The sequence below is a fragment of the Vanrija albida genome (genome assembly GCF_041260175.1).
Source record: "Vanrija albida strain AlHP1 chromosome Unknown contig_2, whole genome shotgun sequence".
NCBI classification, from domain to species: Eukaryota; Fungi; Basidiomycota; class Tremellomycetes; order Trichosporonales; family Trichosporonaceae; genus Vanrija; species Vanrija albida.
In genome coordinates this window covers 1,494,392-1,515,380 of record NW_027191421.1, presented here as the reverse complement: position 1 = coordinate 1,515,380, position 20,989 = coordinate 1,494,392, and the positions used below count along the sequence as shown (strand labels likewise).

At 66.3% G+C, this 20,989-nt stretch overlaps 11 protein-coding genes across 11 annotated transcripts; 7 read left to right on the top strand and 4 right to left on the bottom strand.

The window, feature by feature from the left end:
- Positions 1 to 292: 292 nt before the first annotated feature.
- Positions 293 to 803, top strand: Q8F55_002230 (uncharacterized protein; the record flags this gene model as incomplete). Its single annotated transcript, XM_069350837.1, has 5 exons — positions 293 to 321; positions 381 to 396; positions 446 to 477; positions 519 to 614; positions 659 to 803. The coding sequence occupies 5 exons, from the start codon at positions 293 to 295 to the stop codon at positions 801 to 803; spliced, it is 318 nt and encodes a 105-aa protein (XP_069211223.1).
- Positions 804 to 986: 183 nt separating this feature from the next.
- Q8F55_002229 (uncharacterized protein) lies at positions 987 to 2,420 on the bottom strand (the record flags this gene model as incomplete). The annotated part of the gene is made up of 1 exon (XM_069350836.1): positions 987 to 2,420. The coding sequence occupies one exon, from the start codon at positions 2,418 to 2,420 to the stop codon at positions 987 to 989; it is 1,434 nt and encodes a 477-aa protein (XP_069211222.1).
- A 2,033-nt stretch (positions 2,421 to 4,453) lies between these two features.
- Positions 4,454 to 6,139, top strand: pzh1 (serine/threonine protein phosphatase Pzh1; the record flags this gene model as incomplete). The annotated part of the gene is made up of 6 exons (XM_069350835.1): positions 4,454 to 4,587; positions 4,667 to 5,177; positions 5,226 to 5,418; positions 5,467 to 5,881; positions 5,920 to 6,051; positions 6,088 to 6,139. The coding sequence occupies 6 exons, from the start codon at positions 4,454 to 4,456 to the stop codon at positions 6,137 to 6,139; spliced, it is 1,437 nt and encodes a 478-aa protein (XP_069211221.1).
- A 676-nt stretch (positions 6,140 to 6,815) lies between these two features.
- Q8F55_002227 (uncharacterized protein) lies at positions 6,816 to 9,215 on the top strand (the record flags this gene model as incomplete). The annotated part of the gene is made up of 2 exons (XM_069350834.1): positions 6,816 to 7,371; positions 7,405 to 9,215. 2 exons carry the CDS (start codon positions 6,816 to 6,818, stop codon positions 9,213 to 9,215), a joined length of 2,367 nt encoding a protein of 788 aa, XP_069211220.1.
- A 48-nt stretch (positions 9,216 to 9,263) lies between these two features.
- On the bottom strand, positions 9,264 to 9,799 carry Q8F55_002226 (uncharacterized protein; the record flags this gene model as incomplete). The annotated part of the gene is made up of 2 exons (XM_069350833.1): positions 9,264 to 9,288; positions 9,321 to 9,799. 2 exons carry the CDS (start codon positions 9,797 to 9,799, stop codon positions 9,264 to 9,266), a joined length of 504 nt encoding a protein of 167 aa, XP_069211219.1.
- A 435-nt stretch (positions 9,800 to 10,234) lies between these two features.
- On the top strand, positions 10,235 to 10,976 carry Q8F55_002225 (uncharacterized protein; the record flags this gene model as incomplete). The annotated part of the gene is made up of 2 exons (XM_069350832.1): positions 10,235 to 10,394; positions 10,507 to 10,976. The coding sequence occupies 2 exons, from the start codon at positions 10,235 to 10,237 to the stop codon at positions 10,974 to 10,976; spliced, it is 630 nt and encodes a 209-aa protein (XP_069211218.1).
- Positions 10,977 to 11,351: 375 nt separating this feature from the next.
- Positions 11,352 to 11,995, bottom strand: Q8F55_002224 (uncharacterized protein; the record flags this gene model as incomplete). Its single annotated transcript, XM_069350831.1, has 3 exons — positions 11,352 to 11,567; positions 11,614 to 11,688; positions 11,726 to 11,995. The coding sequence occupies 3 exons, from the start codon at positions 11,993 to 11,995 to the stop codon at positions 11,352 to 11,354; spliced, it is 561 nt and encodes a 186-aa protein (XP_069211217.1).
- A 60-nt stretch (positions 11,996 to 12,055) lies between these two features.
- Positions 12,056 to 12,867, bottom strand: Q8F55_002223 (uncharacterized protein; the record flags this gene model as incomplete). Its single annotated transcript, XM_069350830.1, has 4 exons — positions 12,056 to 12,250; positions 12,287 to 12,458; positions 12,507 to 12,565; positions 12,835 to 12,867. 4 exons carry the CDS (start codon positions 12,865 to 12,867, stop codon positions 12,056 to 12,058), a joined length of 459 nt encoding a protein of 152 aa, XP_069211216.1.
- Positions 12,868 to 13,155: 288 nt separating this feature from the next.
- On the top strand, positions 13,156 to 15,822 carry DPB11 (protein kinase activating protein dpb11; the record flags this gene model as incomplete). The annotated part of the gene is made up of 7 exons (XM_069350829.1): positions 13,156 to 13,294; positions 13,334 to 13,527; positions 13,569 to 13,664; positions 13,701 to 14,608; positions 14,653 to 15,074; positions 15,116 to 15,525; positions 15,562 to 15,822. The coding sequence occupies 7 exons, from the start codon at positions 13,156 to 13,158 to the stop codon at positions 15,820 to 15,822; spliced, it is 2,430 nt and encodes an 809-aa protein (XP_069211215.1).
- Positions 15,823 to 16,704: 882 nt separating this feature from the next.
- On the top strand, positions 16,705 to 18,675 carry Q8F55_002221 (uncharacterized protein; the record flags this gene model as incomplete). The annotated part of the gene is made up of 5 exons (XM_069350828.1): positions 16,705 to 16,995; positions 17,033 to 17,210; positions 17,255 to 18,061; positions 18,120 to 18,393; positions 18,432 to 18,675. The coding sequence occupies 5 exons, from the start codon at positions 16,705 to 16,707 to the stop codon at positions 18,673 to 18,675; spliced, it is 1,794 nt and encodes a 597-aa protein (XP_069211214.1).
- A 591-nt stretch (positions 18,676 to 19,266) lies between these two features.
- Q8F55_002220 (uncharacterized protein) lies at positions 19,267 to 20,954 on the top strand (the record flags this gene model as incomplete). Its single annotated transcript, XM_069350827.1, has 2 exons — positions 19,267 to 19,737; positions 19,830 to 20,954. The coding sequence occupies 2 exons, from the start codon at positions 19,267 to 19,269 to the stop codon at positions 20,952 to 20,954; spliced, it is 1,596 nt and encodes a 531-aa protein (XP_069211213.1).
- Between the last annotated feature and the right edge of the window lie 35 nt (positions 20,955 to 20,989).

The following is a 20,989-nucleotide window of genomic DNA, read 5'->3' as shown; positions in this document are numbered from 1 at the left end:
CGGGTACGGTGGCCACGGGTGGCCACGGGAGCAAATTCCGGCGACACTGGCGAGCTAATTGGCCGGATTAAGTCGGCCACAATGGGCAGCGACAAGGGAACGTTGCGGATCGGAGTCCCATTAACATGTGCTAGTAGTACCTTGCATCATACCCGGGCCACCTGGGCCACCTCGTCTCATCCCCCACTCCCACACGACACGCCCCCACAGCGGGGGAATTGACCAGCACCCACGGGCAAGGTCGCACAGCGGAGCCAGCCGGGGCACGCCACGGCCCCACGAGCGAGTGCAGATGGAGCAGCAGCTCATCAGGTTCAAGGTGTAAGGCGCCCGGCATGTCGGACGCGATTAGCACTGACTGGTGGTTGCGTCCCCCGCAGAACCGGCGTCGTGCAAGTCCGTTTTCCAGTGTGGCACCCCCACGCAGCCCCCACTAACTGGCCAGGGCGTCGGGTTCCGGTACCACACGCAGCGCGAGTGCGTCGTGTCGTGCGATGGCATGCATGAGCTGACGGCAGGGCGCTCGGCCTCGGGATACGCGGCTGGTGCGCCAACAGCCCGGACGAGAGCGTGCACGGCGCCGCGGTGGGCGAGAGGGACGAGATCGCCCAGTTGTGAGTTGCGGCTCTGGCACCGGCACGCCTCGCCTGACGGGCAGCACAAAGTTCCTCCACAAGGGCCCGAGGCACGCCCACGTCGAGGCCGTCGAGATTGAGAAGATTGAGCAGCCGTCAGAGGCGCTGCTTGCCGAGGTGATCGGGCAGGGGGCCAGGCAGTTTGAGATTCGTCGCTGGGGCGAGTAGTAGCCCGGGCAGAGGCGCTTAGTCTCGGTCGCTGTTGTAAATGCCACTATTCTCGTCAGCAAGCGTCAGTGGTCGGAGTGGCCGCTGGGTAGCCTCTGAGTAGTAGCCTCGGAGTGGCCTCTGCGCTGCTCTGTATCCTCTGCATGTGTACGCCCGCCCGCTCGCGCCGCGCGCGCTAGCCCGCTACACCTCGTCCACATACCCCTCCCTGGCCCACACCCCAATCCCCGCCAGACTCCGCAGCATCTCGCCCTCCTCCTCCTCGCGCTGCTTCTCGCGCTCCAGCTCGACCTTGTTGCGCTTGACGCCCTTCCTGCGGATCGGCGTGCTCTGCTCGCGCTCGCGCACGGCGTTGGGGTCGGGCACGAGGTGCGCCAGCGCCATGGGGACGACCGACGCCTTCTGCGTCGCTCTGGCTGGGCGGCCGCGCTTCTTGGGCAGGCTCGACGGGGGTGGCTGCAGCGCGTCGGGGCGCACGAGGAGCGACAGCGGCGGGAGCGGCGCGGGCGGCAGCGTCCCCGTCTCCTTGTACATCTTGATCAGGCCCTCGACGTAGCTGCGCACCTCGACGAGCGCGCCGCGCTGCGCGTCCTCGGCGTCCTCGGCCTCCGTGTCGTCGAGCACGAGCAGCGCGAGCTCGGCCTTCTTGTCGGCGATCTCGCGGCGCACCTCGTCCCTGCTCGTCTCGAGCCGTGCCGCAATGTCACGTAGCACCGCGGCCTTCATCCGGTCCGAGTTGACGGCCGCTATCGTCCGCATGGCCTCGGCAGGCGCATCGCTATGGTCGGTAGCAGCTGGGGGTGCCACCGCGCCAGCTTTACACGCGGCGATCTGCGCCTCCTGCTCGGCGATGGCCGCGCGCGTCGCCGCAATCTCGGCTTGCAGCGCCTGCGCCGCGACCTTGAACGGGTCCGACTCGTAGTCGGCCGGGAACGCAGGCGGCTGCGTGGGCGCGACGCGCGCGGCCAGGCCGTGGAGGAAGTCGGCGGGCAGAGCCGCGGGCTGCGGCGCCTCAGTCGGGGGCATGACAAAGTTCTCTGCCGCGTGCGCCGCCGCCGCCTCTACGGCCGCCGCCGCGTCCTCGGGGCGCTGCTGGTCCAGGTGCTGCTGGAGGCTCTCGAAGCCAAAGCTCGCGAGCTCGGCCTCGCTCACGGCGGCTGACGCGAGTTCGCGCAGCGTATGCTGCGGCAGCAGGCCCTCGTCGCTCGCCTCGAGCGAAGCCTCGACCGCCGCGCCGCCCTCCATGGCGAGGATGATTCTGCGCAGCCGCTCGTTCTCGGCGCGCAGCGCGGCTGAGGTCACCTCGAGGGCGCTCGGGTCGACCTTGCGTGGCCGGCGCGCCGGCGACTCGTCGGCGTCGTGCTCGTCCTTGTCGAGCCCGTCGGCGAGGTCGACGCTGAGGTCGCCGGCGTCGAGCGTCTCGTCGAGCACGGGCTGGGAATCTGGCTCGGGCGCGGGCTCGTGCGCCGGGACCTCGGTCTCGATCGCCGTCTCGAGCAAGGCGTCGGCGTGCTCGGGCAGGAAGTGGTCCCCGCTCGTGGGGAAGAGCGAGCCCAGGTTGGAGAGGTTGGGCGGGAGGTGGTCATTGTGCCCCTGGGCGTCGGCGTGCTGCGACATTGCTGCGGGCGGGGGAGGGGGGAGGTGGGGGCTGTCCGACGAGGAACTCGGATGTCGAGCAGGAGAGCCGTGGGTTGATGATGCCAGCGATGGATGGAGACGAATGCGAACCAAATAGTCGTACAGCCTCGACACCTCGAACTTGGGTTTCCGGTTTGTTGTTGATTGCGCCCTCTATTAGGTCGGCCCCTTTAACCACGTGGCGGCCGTGCCCAAGAGCCAAGACATTTCGTTTAGGACGTTTAGGAAGATTCCTGAGTGCTTAAACTGTCGAACCGACGCCAAGCACCAGCAGCCTGCGACGCCGCGACGTCGCGACGTAGCTCGAGGCACACGCTTCGGCTGCAGCCTCGCCTCGCCTCATCGCGAGCCGCGAGCACATGACTGCTACCCCACTCGCGAATATCCTTTCCAGGTCAAGGAACGTGGGACGCCGCCGCTCGTCGCCGCCGCCTCCTGCGCCGCAGTGTATCCGCTGCCACTGGCCACTGCCGCTCGACCCGGCGCGGCGCGGGCAGGGGCGGCAGGGGCTGGTGACTAGGCATGCACGACGTCTACGTCAAGCGGTAGTAGCAAGTGCTCCCAGAGCATACTGTGCACTCGCAACTCGCCGCCACCAATTGGCGTAAGCACAGCCGACTTGTCGAGTGCGGCAGTTGCGTCGCTCCCCGCCGCCCCGCCACTGTGCTTGCTTGCTGACGGCGGCGGCCGTGGTGTGCGATTCATCATGACGGTGCAGCAGCGTGGTGGAGGTCGGTCGCAGCCAGCAGGATCGGACTAAGCGAGTGTGCGTTTGCTAGGATGATATTGTCTGGTGTAATGTCCCGGTATCGAGTCCAGGCCCACAGCATGTAGGTAGTGCACGCAGCAGCATTGAATAGTGCGCACAGTGGCCACTCGCAATACAACCCGACTGCCTGCCTGCCCAGTCATTCGCCCTTCCCTGAGTCGTGTTTCCCTTGCCTTCCCTGGGCGTGCCAGGCGCGCCGCCCAGGATGCGCAGTGATGAAATCAGCCAGCAGCCAGTCAGCCGCCAGCCAGCCAAACACGCACCCCCCAGCGCCCACCGCCGCGCGTCGAGTCTGTAACCGGTCTGGCAGCAGTCAGCCGGCGCCCAACCCAACCCACCCCACCCGACCCCACCCCGCCTGCGCCGCCGCGCCGCTGCTGATCATAGACCTAGGCCAGACACCAGACACGAGCCCGTTTTGAATCCGCGCCCGCCAGCCCGCCCAGCTGCCTGCCTGCAGCTACAGCGCCGCCGCCCCTTTGGCCCTCGCCTTCCTTGGGCCTGATGCCTGTGTCCCACCCCCTCCCTCCCTCCCCTCCGGCTCTCCCCCCCAACTCTGTCGCTTCCCGCAGACCTTGAGGCTGCCTGCTCTCTCTGCGCGCCCGCGTCCACCGGCCCACCCACCTACCACCAACAACGGACCACCACCGTGCCACCACCGCCATCCACCTTCCACCACCGGGCTGGCTGGCTGACCACTGCTCGCTCACCACCACCGCACTGCAGCAGGCACCAAGTCACCGCCAACCACCACCACCACACCACCCATCCAACCCACCCACTCACACTCACTTTCCACCTTCCATCCAAACCCACCTCTACTCTGGCTCCAATCCAGCATTAGCAACAACAAGCAATCCTATCCCACGTCGACTAGACACTGGCAGTGCACAGCACAGTGCTTGTTTCCCTCCGACAACACACGGCCCCCATCAGCAATCAACAGCCCCGCCCCGCCCCCCGTCCCCGCCCCCCGTCGTCGATTACGATCACGCGCACACGCCGAGTCAGCAGAGAGAACACACACATCCTACAGCCCCCCGCGCCGCCCACCCTTCCTTTACCCACCTTCCCTCTCTCTCTCTCTCTTGTTCGACTCGCTCTCCCCGCACGACCAAAGACTGTGCACGCGCGTTAAAGACTCTGGCATCGCCGCTCCATCAGCGCCCATAACCACATCGTCCTACTCCTTCCTCCCCCTTCCTCCCCCTTCCTCCAGCAACCCCACACCAACCAAATCACCATGGGACAGTCACCATCCAAGAAGATGGGCCGCACCCGGTCCAAGGAGCTCTCGGCCAACGATCTCGCAGACAGCTTGGCGTCCACAAAGCTCAACTCTGGGCCCGCATCCATCGACTCAAGAAATGGCAAAAGGTGGGTCGACGACGCTGCCCCGCGGCGGCACCACAGCCTCGGGGTTTGACATCATGAGCGCTACTGACACACATGGCAGTGCACCTGGCAGACCTACGGCTTCCTCGGGCGGCTCATATGACTCGTCGTCGCCGTCGTTGCGATCTCCGAATGCAGACACGCCGACATCGGACGGCCAGCCCGCCTCGCCGGCGACCCCAACCATTCTCACCACCGGACCACGCGCTCCATTCCTTGGCTCTTCCCCACCTCCCTCTGCAGACTCACCGACATCCCCAGGCCGCTCGGCCTCGCCACTTGGCCATCAGCACTCCAACTCGAACGCGTCTCTCTCCCCTGGAAACGCCTTAACGGCAACTGTTAGCCGGACCAGCATCACCGGCAGCGTGCCAGGCCAGTCGCTCGATGTCGACAACATGATTTCGAGACTCCTCGAGGCGGGGTACAGTGGCAAGGTCACAAAGTCGCCGCCCCTCAAGAATGCAGAGATTGCCGCAGTGTGCGCTGCCGCACGCGAAATCTTCCTCTCGCAGCCGACTTTGATTGAGCTCAGCCCGCCAGTCAAGATTGTCGGTGACGTCCACGGCCAGGTAGGTAGACCCCCCTCTCCCCGCTACTTGAGCTGACCAACTCATTAGTACGCCGATCTTATCCGCATGTTTGAGATGTGTGGATTCCCGCCGCAGGCAAACTACCTCTTCCTCGGCGACTACGTCGACCGTGGCAAGCAGTCGCTCGAGACGATTCTGCTCCTGCTCTGCTACAAGATCAAGTTCCCTGAGAACTTCTTCCTTCTCCGCGGCAACCACGAGTGTGCCAATGTGACGCGAGGTGAGGCGAGGCGTGGTGTATGATGACGACGCAAGCTAACATCCGCAGTGTATGGTTTCTATGACGAGTGCAAGAGGCGGACAAACATCAAGACGTGGAAGACGTTTATCGATGTGTTCAACGCCCTGCCCATTGCCTCGATTGTCGCGAGCAAGATCTTCTGCGTGCACGGAGGTCTCAGCCCCAGCTTGCAGTCGATGGACGACATTCGCAGAATCCAGCGGCCTACCGACGTTCCCGACTATGGCCTGCTCAACGACCTGGTCTGGTCGGACCCATCGGACACGGCGCTCGACTGGGAGGACAATGAGCGTGGAGTGTCGTTCTGCTACGGCAAGAGCGTTATCAATGCCTTCCTGGCGACTCACGACATGGACCTCATCTGCCGTGCCCACATGGTCGTCGAGGACGGCTACGAGTTCTACAACGACCGAACGTTGGTGACAGTCTTCTCGGCCCCCAAGTGAGTTATTATTGCCATTCGCTAGACTAACTCCGCAGCTACTGTGGCGAGTTTGACAACTTTGGTGCGGTCATGTCAGTGTCCGAGGACCTGCTGTGTTCGTTTGAGCTGCTCAAGCCACTCGACGGCGCCGCCTTGAAGAAGGAGATGACCAAGTCGAAGCGCAAGAGGTGAGCGTAAATGTCGGCGCCCGCGCTAACCCGCAGCCTGCAGAACCACCAGTCGCCGCCAAACAACCCAACGGCTCAGAGCTACTAGGCGTCCACATTTGTCAGCCCGCATCGTTGTTGTCTCCTTGCCCATCAATTCACACCACCACCCCTTCCACCCGGTCCCCGGGCGCGTGGGCGTGTAACTGCATTGCAACGCATATGTTTGTGCATCTCCCTCCACCGGCCCTATCGAATAATTATCCACACGTCGAGCTCTGTCTGCAAGACGGTCGCTGTACCATATTGTCGCCAACTCGACCTTTTGCGCCCCCCACTCCACAGCCCAGCCCAGCCCGCAGCCCGCCACCCGTCCGTCGTCTTGAATTGCACTCGCCTGGTATCAGCAAGTCGTCTGGTGTAGAGGTCGTCGACCTGGTGCCCTGTCTACGTTGTAGTAGTAGGGCCAGGCCGCTGCAGCCGCACAGACTTGAAATGTACGATTTAGCAGATGGGGGCGGGGGGGATAGTGGGCGTTGTGTATAGGGCGTGGGGGTATAGACGCGGCGTGCCCACCGCTCGAGGACTCTGTCTCCAGTTCATATTAGTATCGTATCGTCAAGGGTTCCATGGAGGTCATGCATCAAAGTAGCAACGCGGGGGTGTAGTGGTCGTCGTCATCGGACATTTCCCGATCTCCGCCGAGATGAACAGTTGGTTTGCGTTTTTCGGACCGGCATCGAGGTGGTCGTTGAACTGGACAACATCACAAGACAACACACGACATGCTCGCACTGCGGATAGCCCAGCGACGGGCGACGTCAACGGCGCAGCGGAGCGGCGCGACGGCTCTGCTCAACGCCGAGGCGAGCTCGAGCCGGCCCACGCCATCCGCGCGCACCTTCGGCGGCGTGCCCGACACGCAGCGGCCAAGAAGGCGGCGCGAGCTCGCGCCGCAGCGCGCCGCGGCGTTCCGCAAGGCGAAGGAGTTCGCGGCACAAGTGAACGCGGGCGAGGGCCCGCGCGGCGCCGCGCCCCGCGACCCGGACGCGGCGCCGACGCTCGCCGACCTGACGGCGCTGCGGCCGGCGCGCGACTGGCGCCCGCGCGACAGCGGGGAGGAGGCGCCGGCCGAGCTCGCGACGTACGCCGCCATCTGGCAGCGCACCTACGACGCGGTGGACAAGGCGTTCGTCGTGGCGCAGCTGCGCGCGTTCTGCGCCGAGCTCGGGCTCAACGTCGCGAGCAGGGCCGGCAAGCCCAAGGCGATTGCGGCGATCCTCGAGAGCTGGGGCTGGGCGCGGCCCAAGGCGCCGAAGAAGCGCGTGCGGGGGACGAGGGGTGAGTGGCGTTTGTGAGGGGGGCTGACACCAGACTACGACGTGAGCGCGGCCGAGCTGTTCCTCCTGCAGCGTGACGCGGGCGCGCTGCGCACGATCAACGAGCTCGGCGTGGACATCTCGGCGGGGGCGTCGCCGGGCGAGGGCGAGAGCCAGAGCTTTACCCTCAGCGGGGCGGGCGCGGCCGAGGACCTCGACGAGCTCGGGCGCTTCCTCCACGACCGGCAGGTGCGGCACATCCCCCTGCAGTGGGCCGCGACCGAGATGCGCGGTTGGACGGCGCCGCGCGAGACGCTCGGCGCGGTGGCGCGCACGACGGGCGCGTACGTCGAGCGGGTCGGGTGGGGGCAGTACGTGGCCACCGGGACGCGGCTGGCCGACGTCGAGCGCGCGCGCGACCTCGTGCTGCTCGCCGCGGCGCGCGCGACCGCGCCGACGCCGCCGCTCGCAGTCGCCCTCCCCTCCACTTTGGCGGGGCACGACGACCCCCAGGCCTGCCTCGTGCCGCATGGGACTACGCCCGGCTCCCGCCCGCCGTGGGACGTGGGCGCGCGCGTCGGCGCCCGAGGGCTCTTCCGCCTGGTCCAGGCCGACGCTGTGGGGCCTGTCGGCGCGCTCGAGCGCGCCCAGCGCGCCACGCACCTCGACCACGCGGAGGTGGTCCCGCTTGGCGGCGCGGGCGAGGACGGGTCGCTCGACGCGCTCGCGCGGAGAGTGCTCGCTGAGGCGGCGGTGCCGACCGGCGAGGGGGACGAGGCCCGCGCCCTCGTCTTCCGCTTCGGCCACCTGCTCACGCCGAGCGACACGCCGCCCGGCGCATCAGACGCGCTGGTGCCCCCCAAGGCCGGAACGTGGCCCTTGACGGCGGCTGGGATCGCCACCGGGCCGCTCGCGACGCTGTCGGCGCCGATCTTCGCCCCGGCCATCCCGCCGGCGCTCACCTTCTTCCCGCTGCCTGAGGCGCCGACGCGCGTCCGCCGCGTGAGCTATGTCTCTGGGGCGGGCGAGCGCCTGGTCGTCGAGTACGCGTACGCGCGGGCGGCTGAGCCCGCGCCAGCCGCGAGCGCGAGCGCCGAGCCCGCGTGGTTCACGCGCCTCGACGAGATGATGAAGGGCGTCGAGGCGCCGCAGTTTGACGCGGGCCCCAGCGACGTCGTGTTCGACCTCAAGGCGCTCGAGACCATCATCGAGGACGGTGAGGCGGCGCCCGCCGCCGGGCCGGGGCCGCTCGTGCTCTCCGCAACGGTGGAGAACGAGGCGGCCGCCGACGTGCTCCTCCCCGCGAGGCCGACCGACGCGCGCGTGCTCGGGCGCGGCGTGCGGGCCCTGGCGCAGGGCGACGTGCCGGCCGCGCTGGGCGACTTCTTTGCCGCAGTGCACGCCGGCGCGGGGGCCGCGGCCAAGATCCCGCTGGCCGACCTCGACGGGCTGCGGCGCGGCGTGCCGACGCCCGAGGCGGGCGCGCTGCCGGCGAGGCGGGATGCCGTGGCAGAGGAAGACGAGACGGAGTACGGCGTGATCGACGAGCTCGAGGCGGACGTGGCGGAGGCAGTGCCGGCGCCAGCGGCTTCGACGCCCCCACCCGTCCTCCCGCCCGCGAGCGTCGCGCTCAATGGCGAGACGTACCACCTCTCGCGCGACGAGGTCGCCGACGTGGTCGAGTCCGCGCCGGGCGACGGGCCGACGCTGCGCACCCTCTCGGTCGCCGACCTGCGGGGCACGGGCGGCGTGGCGCAGGTCGCCGAGCTCGAGGCGGGCGAGGCCAGCCCGGCGCTGTGGGCCGAGCTCGCGAGCATTACGCGCGCCGTGCCGCCCGACGCGCGGCGGCAGGGCATGCTGATGTAGCAGGCGGGGGGGAGGTATAACATGCATGGTATCACACTTCGTACATGACTAGGCCGGGCGCTGCTTGTTGAACCTGGCGTCAGCGGGGCAGCGGGCGACACTCACTTGGGCAGCACTTCCCTCAGATACTCTGTCGCGCTGAGCCTCAGCGCGCGCTCCTGCGCCTCGCCGCCAGCGTCCCACGTGCGCGCGGCGTTCGCAGCGCCGTGTATGATCGTGCGGGGCGGCAGCGCCGGGACGACTCCATCCCCCTCGCCCTCCACCTGGCCAACAAGCGCGGGGTGGGCCGCGTCGAGCGCGGCCCCAGCAGAGAGGGTACACTGGTCGCCCACCCGCACCCCCGAGACCCGCGAGCGCGGCATGAAGCTGCACCACGCGCCCACCGCCTCCCCGGGCACAAGGTCAGCGCGGCACGCGACCATGAAGACCGTATGCGCGCCGACGGAGGCCAGCCCCGGCCCAGAGAAGGAGAGCACGGCGTCCTCCTCGACGACGCAGCCGTCGCCTAGTGCCAGCGCTGCGCCGGGCGCCACGCGCACGCTGCAGCGCGGGTGCAGCACGCAGCCCGAGCCGAGGGAGAGCATGCCCTCGAGCCGCGCGTCGGACGACACGAAGCAGCCTGCTTCTTGGGTTACTGTTGCGGGCGGGGGCGGGGGGCGGGAGCGGTGCGGCTTGGTCGGCGAGCGTTGGCGCGGGGTGTGCGGCGAGGACGTCGGGGGCTGCGCGCGCGGTGGTCGGGGGGGCCGCTCTGCTGCCGGTCGCGCCTCTGCCGGCGACCTGGGGTCAGCGTGCGTCCCTCGGCGCGCTTACTGGTCCGTCATGGTGCAGTGTGTGTTGTCGAGAGCTGTCGCCGATCGCATCTTTGGGCCGCCTCCACCACCCGCCGACGCGGTACGCGCGGGCACATTTCCACGTGTCGGCGCGCTCGACTTCGCGACTTCACGTCACTGCGCTCCCTGCTCACTGATCACTGCTCTGATCTGACATCTCGCGCTCGACATCCCTCCCCACCTCCACCCATGTCCGACCGGCCGCCAGCAGTCCCGCTCCACCTGACCTCCCTCGCCATCCTCGCGCCGAGCAATGCCCCGCTCTACGTGCACAGCTTTACCGGGCGCGACGACGAGATGCGGGCGTACCATCTCGCGCATGCGGCCGTCGACGTGATCGAGGAGAGGAGTGAGTAGCGCGGGCCGCAGGCCGCAGGCCGGCGAGCCTGCGCCGGTGCCGCACCCGCACCCACCCCACCCCGCCCCGCTCACCGCGCTGACGCGCGGCTCGCCGCCCGCAGTTGTCATGAACTCGCAGCCCAACCGCCCAGCCGACAGCTACCTCGGCCTGCTCTTCTGCATGGAGGACATGGCGTTCTACGGGTTCCAGACGCCGACGAAACTTCGCCTCGTCCTGAGCGTCGCGCTCGTCGACGCGGCCATCAAGGACGCCGACGTCGTCGCCATCTTCCGCGCGGTCCACCAGGAGATCATTCGCGCCATCCACAACCCGTTCTTGAGCCTCCCGCCCAGCTTTAGCGCGGTTGCGGCGCCTGCCGCGGCGGAGGAGGACAAGGACGCGGAGGTCGAGGCCGCGAGCAACGCCCTCGCAGCCGCCCGCGTCTCGAGGCAGCGCCGCAACGAGGCCGTCGCTGAGGAGGACATGTTCGCCGCCGGCCCGGGCGACATCAAGCCCGCGTGGCTCGACTCGCCGCGCTTCCGTGCCGGCATTGAGCGCCTCGGCGCCCTGCTCAACGGCGGGCGCGCGTAGCGGCGCATTGTACATTACTGTGAGTGCGCGGGCGCGCTGCGCTGACGCCAGATACCCCTCACCTGATGACCATGCACCTGTACTCTAGCTAACGAAGGCGAGTGATGATGGGCTGGGCCCGCAGACCCGCCCAACGCGACACCGCAGCGCCGAGCCATTCCACTCGACATAAGCCCCCACACCAGAGCAACCCCCCCGGTCCATCGCAACCGGCAGGCGACACCCACCCCACCGCCCGCCGCGCGCGCCGCAGCCCATGCAGGTTGCGGGACCCACAGCGACAACCCTTCAACGACACTGCGGCCAGAGGTCCGTGGCCGCGGTGACAGATACGGGGCAGACAGACGCGATGCATGATGATGATTGATGAGCTAGCTACATGGACGTGCGGAGCCACCCGAGGACCTCAGCCGCGAGCGCGGGCGGCACGTCGGCGGGCACGTCGGCCTCTGCGCCGCCGAGCGCCTCGTACCGCTTGCCGATGAGCGCGGTGGAGATTGCGTTGAGCGCGTCCTGCGCGTCCTCGTCCGCGCGTGCGAGCTCGAGCGAGAACTGCGTGAGGAGGGCGTGGCGGGACGCGAGGGTCGCCGTCTGGCCGTGTCAGCTAACACAGCGAGGGGCTCGCAGCTGCACGCACCACCCTGCCGATCGACAGCTCGGCGTCCAGCCTATTCGTAAACTCTGGCGTCTGGCCGTACTGCCACTCCCAGCTCTGGCGTCAGCGCTGCCCTTCCCCCCCCACCACGCACCGTCAAGTCCTTGACCCCGTCCCACACCTTCGGCAGCGCCACGTCCCCCTCGTTGACGACATGCTGTTCCAGGTGGCCGGGGTACGCGTCGCCAAACTCCTCTGTGAGCGCCGCGACAAAGTCGTCGTGCGTGATCTCGTCCTTGCGCGCGCGGTGCGCGTTCAGCGTGCTCACGGCCGAGCGGAACGACGCAATCCCCTTGGTCTCGAGGTGCGGCGAGTCCGAGTGCAGCGCGCGCCCGAGCGTGCTCACGTCCGACGAGATGAGCATCGTCCCGTGGTGGTACGCGCGGTGCTGGATGATCTTGTACGCCGAGCCGGAGACCTGCTGTCAGCGACGGCGGCCGCTGGCACCCACCTTGAGGTCCTTGTCCCCCTCGCGCACAATCACGTCGTTCCGCGAGTTCACGGTACAGCTCGGCACGTCGAGCCGCTCGCGGATCGCCTTGGCCACGAGGTTGGCCCCGCCCGACCGCGTAAACGTCACGCGGGGGAGCATGATGCTGAAGTTTGTGTTGCCCATGTCCTGCGCGTGAGTGAGCTACGCGACTGGGAAACTCACATGGTACACTGTCCCGCCGCCCGACCGCCGCCGCACCAGCGGGATCCCGTCGGCGAGCAGCTGCCGCGGCGTCGTCTCCTTCCATGGGTTCTGGTTGCGCCCGATCACGACGCACTGCTCGTTGCGGTAGATGAAGAGCAGCGGCTGGGACACGGGCGTGTTGCGCAGCAGCCTGGCGCCGGCGTCAGTTGGGACGTGGATAGGGCGGGGAAGCACTCACCAGTCCTCGTAGCTGAGGTTGAACCACGGGTTTGTCGACGTCGAGACGTACGCCGCGGGCTGGGGTCAGCGGGGAGCGACGTCCGATGGGCTCACCGAGGTGAGCTGGACGTGCTCCTCCGCCGCTGGGGCGGCAGCAGCGTACGTGCGTAGCTGGGATAGGAGGGGGAAGCCGCCTGCTGCTGCGATGCGCCGTGCGCTTAGTCGCGTAAGGCCCAGCATGGATAGGAGGTGGTTGTTGACTTTGCCCCACAGCAACTCGGCCTGATTTATCTTCTTGATTGTTGGTCCGCTCCGCCGATTGCGGGGCCATAGTAATCGCCACCCACCAACTGCCGCTTTTCAGACTCGCAGGCAATCATCGTCCAAGTCTACCGCAGAAATCTTGTAACCAATTTATGCGAGCTTTGGGGGATCGTCCTCTGCATCGACATGCACACGGGCCAGGAATTTAAAGCGCGTTTCTATGCATCGCAGCGGCTGAGATGGCCAGTTACTGCTGGGCAGAGGTAACTCCGAAGTCTGGGCGGGATCAAATCTCCCTGGCCCGGCTACGGTGGTGCGCCCCGACGCGTCCAAACATTAGGTGGACAAGACGCGTAAAGAGAAATCAACAACACATCACTTACACTACACATCACCCCATAACCATGAATCGCAGGGGTCACCTGTCCCACAAGGTCCCCAACGTCAAGCTAAGGCCAGCCCCAGAGCGTAGAAGCAACCGCGGGCGCCAGACCATACCCGACAGCGAGATCCTCGCCAGAGCGCTCGAGGAAGACGACTCGGGTGAGTCGGCAGCCGGTGGCCATGATCTGACGTTCCCAGACGAAGATGCCGCGGGTCCATCGATCGACAACGCCAACAAGCCTTGGAAGCATGTAACGCTTACATTCACTGGCGTCGAGGACAAGCCCGAGCTCGTCAAACTTGTGCGCGAGCTCGGCGGCAACATCGAGAGCGCATTGACCCAGACGGTCAACCATGTCGTCGCGGTGGGATACACGTCGCAGAAGTACAATGTGGGTCGTGTGAAGTCGTGCGACGTTGCTGACGGTGCAAGTATGCTGTCGAGCATAGGATCCCGGTCATGGCGCCGTCGTGGATCCGCGACGCGCATGCAAAGTGGATTGCCGGCGGGGAGCTCGACTTTGCCTCTGTGGGTATAGCGTTCTCGGACGAGCTAACCCGCCAGAGTGTAGAGTCCCACCGTCTCCAGCCCTTCCTCGGTCTTAAAATCTCAATCACCGGCATTGACCAGCTCGACCGCCGAAAACAGGTCATCAAGCTCATCAATGAGGCCGGCGGCGTGTACAGCAGGGACCTCGACAGGTCCTGCACGCACCTCGTGTCCGCGTACCCGACCACGGACCCCAAGTCCAAGCAGAGTGAAAAGATCAAGTGGGCAGTCAAGGAGCTCGGCGAACGTGCAATGCTGCGGCGCCGAGGCAGGCGCATCGACGACGCAGACATGTGCATTGTCTACGAATCGTGGATCTGGGACTGCGTCGGGTTCCATGGCCGTTGGAGCGAAGACGCGTACGATGCCCGCAAGCCGCGCAGGGACGGAAGAGTGCGTCCCGAGGACGTTCTCGACGGTAGCGTGTTCCGCCCACCTGAGAAGGAGGTACTCGTCGAGGAGGAGGAACTGCAACCTGCCGTCGCGCGCAAGCGCAAGCGCGGGGGCATTGACGACCTCGTCGGAGAACTGTTGTCAACAGCCGATCCGATTGTACCAACCTCTACGACCCCGCTTACGGCACCGCCCTCCGAACAAAAGCCTGAGGTCATGGAAATCGATGAGCTGCCTCGGCGGCAAACTGGGGCCTACGACCCTCAGGCGTCGGTGCTCCACGTAACCAAGTCGGGCGCGTTTGACAACCCAGCAGCTGCTGGTCCGTCGAAGCTGCCCAAGGCTGAGGCGCCCGCCGACGACGCTTCGCGCACATCGCCTGTGCCGCTTTTCCACGGCCTGAGGTTCAGCCACGCTATTCCTGATGGCTATCAAGGCCTCGAGAATGCCTTGAGGCAGCATGGCGGCGTCACTATCAGCGAGGCTGACCGTCTGGCTGGTGCCCCGGTGGACTATGTCATTGTTCGACTGTAAGTGGCCAGTACACTCGACGACTCACAGCTGACCGACGCAGCTCTGCTCGCTTCCGCCCACCAATCCCAGAGCCACCTGCGGGCCAAAAGCCACCACAGGTCGTAACCGAGTGCTGGGTAGAAGGATGTTGCTTCTCACAGCGCCTGTTATCACCCGACGACAACCTCGTCTTCCAACCTCTCAGCTTCACTGCAGCTATCCCGGAAGCGGCGCCACTCCTCGTCCACATCTCAGGGTTCTCGACTGAAACAAATGTGTACCTGCGGCGACTGTTGCGAACTATCGGAGGCACGCTATCTGAGAGGCTCAACAAGCAGACAACTCACCTTGTGTGCGCCGCCCCGGCGGGACTCAAGTACGACAAGGCGAGGGAATGGGGCCTGACCGTCGTGCGGGATTCGTGGCTGTGGACTATGGGGCGGACCGGTGTCATGGAGCCTGCTAGTGCTCATGCTCATGATGGTGAGTTTGCGAGCTGCTGCGCGAGTGCTGACGCATCTCAGTTCACGACCCATCTGCCACTGCCAGCGCAAGGCAGACAACCAACACGACGTCCTCGTCTGGCCTCGATCCAAGTGTCACAACGCCGGAGGGCGGTGTTTTGCGAGGCACACCAGGAGCTCGGCCGCTGAAACTTACTCCGACGCACATTGACGTCGCAATGACCGATGCCGAGCACGCAAACCCGCTGTCACCACCGAAGCACGCGACCGAGCGCATTCTCAATCGCGCCATCCTGAGCCCTGGTCGCCGAACGGCATCGGCTCCTGAGTCTTCACCCCTCGGCTCCCCCGCCAGAGGGTCCAGCCTCAAGGCGTCGGCGACCGTTGGCGCTGCTCCTGGTAACCGAGACGACTTCACGGCCGCCCTTCGCAAGCTTGCCGAGGACCCCGCGCCGCAAAGATCCAAGGTGGTGAGTTACCATTATAACCACTGCCGCTGACGTCAGGTCCGCCGTGCTCGCGTGAGCTCGACAAAGTCAAAGGCCGTAGCGACGCCGACTGCGGGGTCGCCGTCCACTTCGCCGATCAAGTCGCCTGCCAAGGAACCCATGCTTGGGGTTCCGCCTGTGCCTGCCGAAGACGAGTCGATGCGCGTGACCTACGCCGACCCCGTGTCAGAGAAAGAGCGACGGCGACTGGTCGACGCCGTGATGCGCAGCGGCCCCAGTCCGTCGAAGGGGAGCCCGTCAAAGCGGCAGAAGCTGTAAGCGGCGGCAACGCCGCCGCCATAGAGTGCCTGGGTGGATGCGGTCCCCGTTAAACGTCCAGTCGCCTGTGCTGCCAAGACAGTGCTGCAGACTGTGCCGTCTATGCTTACGCCATTATGCAAACTGATATACTTGTCATGCCAAGCGAAGCAGGAAGCGAGTGCAGGGGAGGTGAGCACGCAAGTGGACGCCAGAGGCCAGGGAGGCGGCGGCGTGTGGCTGAGCATGAAACGTAAGTCGCCGACGGGCCTGCAAAGCTGGTGACAGCGAAGGCTGTAACAGTACATACGACGCCGAAACAGCGGGCACCGTGATGGTGCTGAAAGGAGAAGTTGCTCAAGCTGGAGAGATCACGGGGTGGTAGCATGAACTATCAAGATCCTCTGGTTATCTACGCCCAGAGGAGGACAGACATTCGATTACAGCGTCGTAAGAGCGACATGTCGGCTCGACAACGAACCTTCACTCTGTCTGCGGCTGCGACCAGGCACAAACCTTGGCGCGATTGGAAAAAGCGCCCACGCGGTGCGGGGCGACTCGTGCTCGCTCTGCCCATCCGAGTGCGCCGAGTCGCCGAGTGGGGCAGTCTGCGCAGCGCTAACCTCGCAGAACAAGGCAGCTAGCGAAATGGCTGGGGATATCGCGTTTGACTTTGCAGTTTGGCAGTGCCTAGCTGATTTGTGGCCCTGAGGATGGCATGTGGCGAGCGGCTTACGGAATGACGTCAACCCGGTTGTTTCACTACTTGCTCTTTGCATCTATTCGTGCCGCGGGATGGTGGGCGGGGGTGGGGGAGGGGGGATCGGGGGTGTATCGGGTGGACCGAGGCCTCGCCGAGCTACTTAAGCCGCGAGGAGGCTTGACCGACCCCCACACGCCCCAATGCTCCCCCTCGCCCTCGCCCCCCTGCTCGTGGCGCTCGCGAGCGCCGCGCCGCTCGACCCCGCGCCGGCGCACGCCCTCGCGAAGCGGTGGAACACTTGTGCCGGGTACAATGTTGACGGGTGCCCGTTCCCCTCGTCCGGAGCTCACGGCGCCGTCGCCACCGAGGTCGGCACTTGCTCCGCCATCGGGGTGCAGGCGCTCAAGGACGGCGGGAGCGCTGCCGACGCCATCATCGCCGCGTCGCTCTGCATCGGCGTCATCGCCAACTGGCACTCGGGCATTGGTGGTGTGAGTTGGACGATGGGAGGAGTGAGCTGACACCTAGGGCGGGTTCCTCATCACGCGATACTCGAACAAGGACGGATCGCACGGGTACGAGCAGATCGACTTCCGCGAGACGGCGCCGGCCGGGAGCAACGAGACAATGTACAGCCAGTACGGGGTGAACCAGACCAAGTCGACGCGTGGGGGTCTGGCGGTTGGCGTGCCTGGCGAACTCCGGGGTGCGTTGGCGCGGCGAGGGCAGAGCGCATTGCTGACACCCCAGCCTGGGAGGCGCTGCACAAGCGCCACGGCAAGCTGCCGTGGAAGCGGCTGTTCGAGCCGTCCATCGACATTGCGCGCCACGGCTTCCCGGTCAACTACGACCTCGCGACCGTCCTGACCCCGGCGTACCCGTTCCTCACGGCCGACCCGATTTTCGCCGAGCAGTTTGCGCCCAACGGCACGCTGCTCAAGGCCGGCGAGACGGTGTACCGCCACCGGCTGGCCGACGCGCTGGCCACGATCGCGAAGAAGGGGCCCGACGCGTTCTACCACGGCCGGATCGCCAAGAACATTGTCAAGGCCGTCCAGAGCCAGGGCGGCATCATCACGCTCAAGGACCTCGCAGACTACAAGGTACACATCAAGAACACGTCGAGCGTCGAGTACCGCGGCAAGCGGATCCACAGCACGACCGCGCCCAGCAGCGGCACGGTCGTGCTCTCCACGCTCAAGATCTTCGAGGGCTTCCCGGACCCCGGGGTGGCCGACGACTCGCCAGCAATCAACCTCACGACGCACTACCTCGTCGAGGCCGACAAGCTCGGCTACGGCCAGCGCGCGACGCTCGGCGACCCGGCATTCACGCCAAACGTGACGGCGCTCGAGGCGTCGTACCTCACCGAGCCGGTCATCAAGGCCGCCCGCGCCCGCATCCACGCCAACACGACCTTCCCCCCGTCGTACTACAACCCCGACAACTACTTCCCCTCGCGTGAGGGCGGCACGAGCCACCTGACCGCCGTGGACAAGGACGGGAACGCCGTCAGCCTGACCACGACGGTCAACCTGATCTGGGGGTCGGGTGTTAGTGAGTAGGCTAGGCTGGGAGGCGCGAGACGCGAGACGCTGGCTGACACCCACCCCAGTCACGGCCGACGGCATCATCCTCAACAACGAGATGGACGACTTCTCGTCGCCCGGCCAGGTCAACGCGTTCGGCTTCCCCGCCAACCCGATCAACTTTATCAAGCCCGGCAAGCGGCCCCAGTCGTCGATCGCGAGCAGCCTCGTCGAGGACGAGTCCGGCAACCTCGTCTTCGCGACGGGCTCGGCCGGCGGCTCGCGCATCATCACGGCCACGCTGCAGCAGCTGCACAACTACATTGACAAGGGCCTGAACGCGACGGGCAGCACGTACCAGTGAGTGTAGCTGCCTGGAGCCACGTGCTGACGCCCAGCCCCCGCTGGCACGACCAGCTGAGCGGCAAGACATTCTTCGACTACGACGACCCGGGCCGCCCCATCCCGCTCAAGGGCTTCGACAACGGCACGGTCGCGTACTTTGCCAGCATCGGGTACAACATCACGTATCAGTCGCCGTCTGGCTCGAGCACGTCGCACGCGATCAGCAAGCTCCCGAACGGCCAGTGGCTCGCGGCGTCTGACCCGCGCCGCCCGGCCGGCTGGGGCCAGGCGTACTAGGCGGGAGTGTTGGCGTGGCACATTCTTATCGCGGAATGTGGTCGTCGCACCAAGGACAGACAATGTAAAAGCCGAGATATAGTGATAGGATGCAATAGGGATGCAAGGTCTGGTGACATGCGCGGCGGCGTTGGCGGAATGCATGAGCGGGCTGCAGGCTCCGCGGCCGTCCTCGGAGGAGCGGTGCGGCGACGGCGGGGCCCTCGGCATCGGCTGGGTGGCTCGCCAAGCGGGACGGCATTGCACAGCGGCTAGGACCATCACGCGGGGGTAGCGGCGATGGCGAGCGAGTGGAGGGCGGTGGAGGGGGTGCCGTGCCGGGCTGGTGTGATGGCGATGGCGACACGGGCGATGGCGGCATCTGACGAGCGTGAGACGGATTAGTGCCAACTAGCCGAGTTTGTGGCACTATCGCTCCACCCGGGGTTGGCAGGCTACGTTTGTTGTCGCCTGGAGTTTCGGCAACGGGGAGCGCTGCAGCAGGCACCGAGGGGGCCACTGCGAGGTGGTCAAGCTAGAGTGTGAGGTTAAGTCATAAGAGCGGGGACGAGGGGCTCAACCCACGCTCTCATTGATCTCCCCCCACCCACCATGTCCACCACCGCCGAGAGCAAGCCGGCGTTGACCGCCGCCGAGAGCAAACCAGCGTCCACCGCCGCCGAGAGCAAACCCGCGTCGACGGCCGACGACGCAAAGTCGCGCCCCAGCCACGACGCGGCCCCCGAGCTCGCGTACGCTGACCACACGTACCACACGCCGGCCAAGTGGTCGTGGGCGGCGGTCAAGCACTGGATCACCGACCGCGACGTGCACGTGTGGTGGATGTCGTTTGGGTTCACGCTCCTCTTCACGTCGTACCCCATCCAGGGGGTGCAGACGATCCGCTTCCCCACGACGGGGTCGTACATCCTCATCGTGCTGTACAGCGCGTACCTGGTCACGTCGATGTGGGCGACCTACTTTCTGTCGTGGTGGGGGCTCGAGTGGTGCCTGCCGTGGGGGCCGATCTCGTACGCGACGTGGATCGCGTGCATGTTCAGCGGGAACACGGCGGCGAACCTCGTGGGCGCGGCGTTCTTCGGCTGTGAGTGGTGGTGTGGAGTGAGGGCTGACTCGCAGGGGGCGCGGGCATCCTCTGGCCCGCGGCGGGCCAGCTCATCGCCGCCGTCTCCACCCCGCACAACCGCGCGACAAACGCCGGCATCTACCAGTGCGCGTTCCACGTCGGCGTGTGGGCCGGCGGGCTGATCCTCGGCGCCGTGCAGAAGACGTTTAGCAACTACAACCACCAGTACGCCGTCTTCGTGTCCCTGGCCGGCACTGCGGCCGTGTGCATGATCCTGCACGCCTTCAGCTTCCGGCGGCGGTTCCGGAGCAAGAAGGCTGCGGCAGCCGCCGAGGACCCGGCGCGCGTGGCCCGCGTGCAGCTCGACGACGGGACGGTAGAGTACCGCGCCTTCGATGCGCGCGACCTGCGCTCCGAGAGCGCCGTCGTGCAGGATCTCGCGCTGAGCGGTGGCCGCAGCGGCAAGGTGCGCCTCGACCGCGAGTACTGGCGCACCAACTTTTGGAACCCCGTCAAGATGCTGTGGAACCCCGTGTTCGGGCCGCTCGGCCCGGCCATCTTCGTGACCGGCGGCATTACGCAGGGGTGGTTCAACGCGTCGTTCAACAAGATCGTGTACCAGGTCGGAGGGGAGTGGAACGGGTGGATCTACGCGATTAGCGAGAGCTGGGCCATCGTCGCGAGCATCGTCTTTGGGCTCTTCTACGACCGCCTTAGGTCCAACTACGTGGCCGCGCGCTACCGCTGGGTCATGTACGTCTACGTCGTGGCGTACTACATCCTGTGTGGGCTCGCCCTCGCGGCGCACTACCTCGGCGAACGGGGAATCGGGCACGGGCCGGGCCAGACCTCGCCCGCGGCATTCAAGGCGGTCCTGAGCTTCACCGGCGCGTTCTACAACATCCAGCTGCTCGCCCTCGAGGTGTCCATCCTCACGTACCTCTCCACGTTTCTCACGTACAACGCCGACGTCGCCTTCTCGTCCAAGATTGCGTGCGAGGCAGGCGGGTACCTGCTTGTCTTTGGCCTCGTCAACGTGCTCTCGCCCAAGTGGATGATCGTGCTGCTGTTTTGCGTCGGGCCGCCCGCGCACGCAGTGTACCTGCTCGGGTGGCACGCGCCCGAGCGGCCGGTCGCCGAGATTGTGGGTGAGGCGGGGGTGCCCGAGGCGCGAGAGGAACCGACAGAGGCAGCGGCGCCGACGGAAAAGTAGGACTGCTATGGATTGGACCGACTCTGTATCCAGTG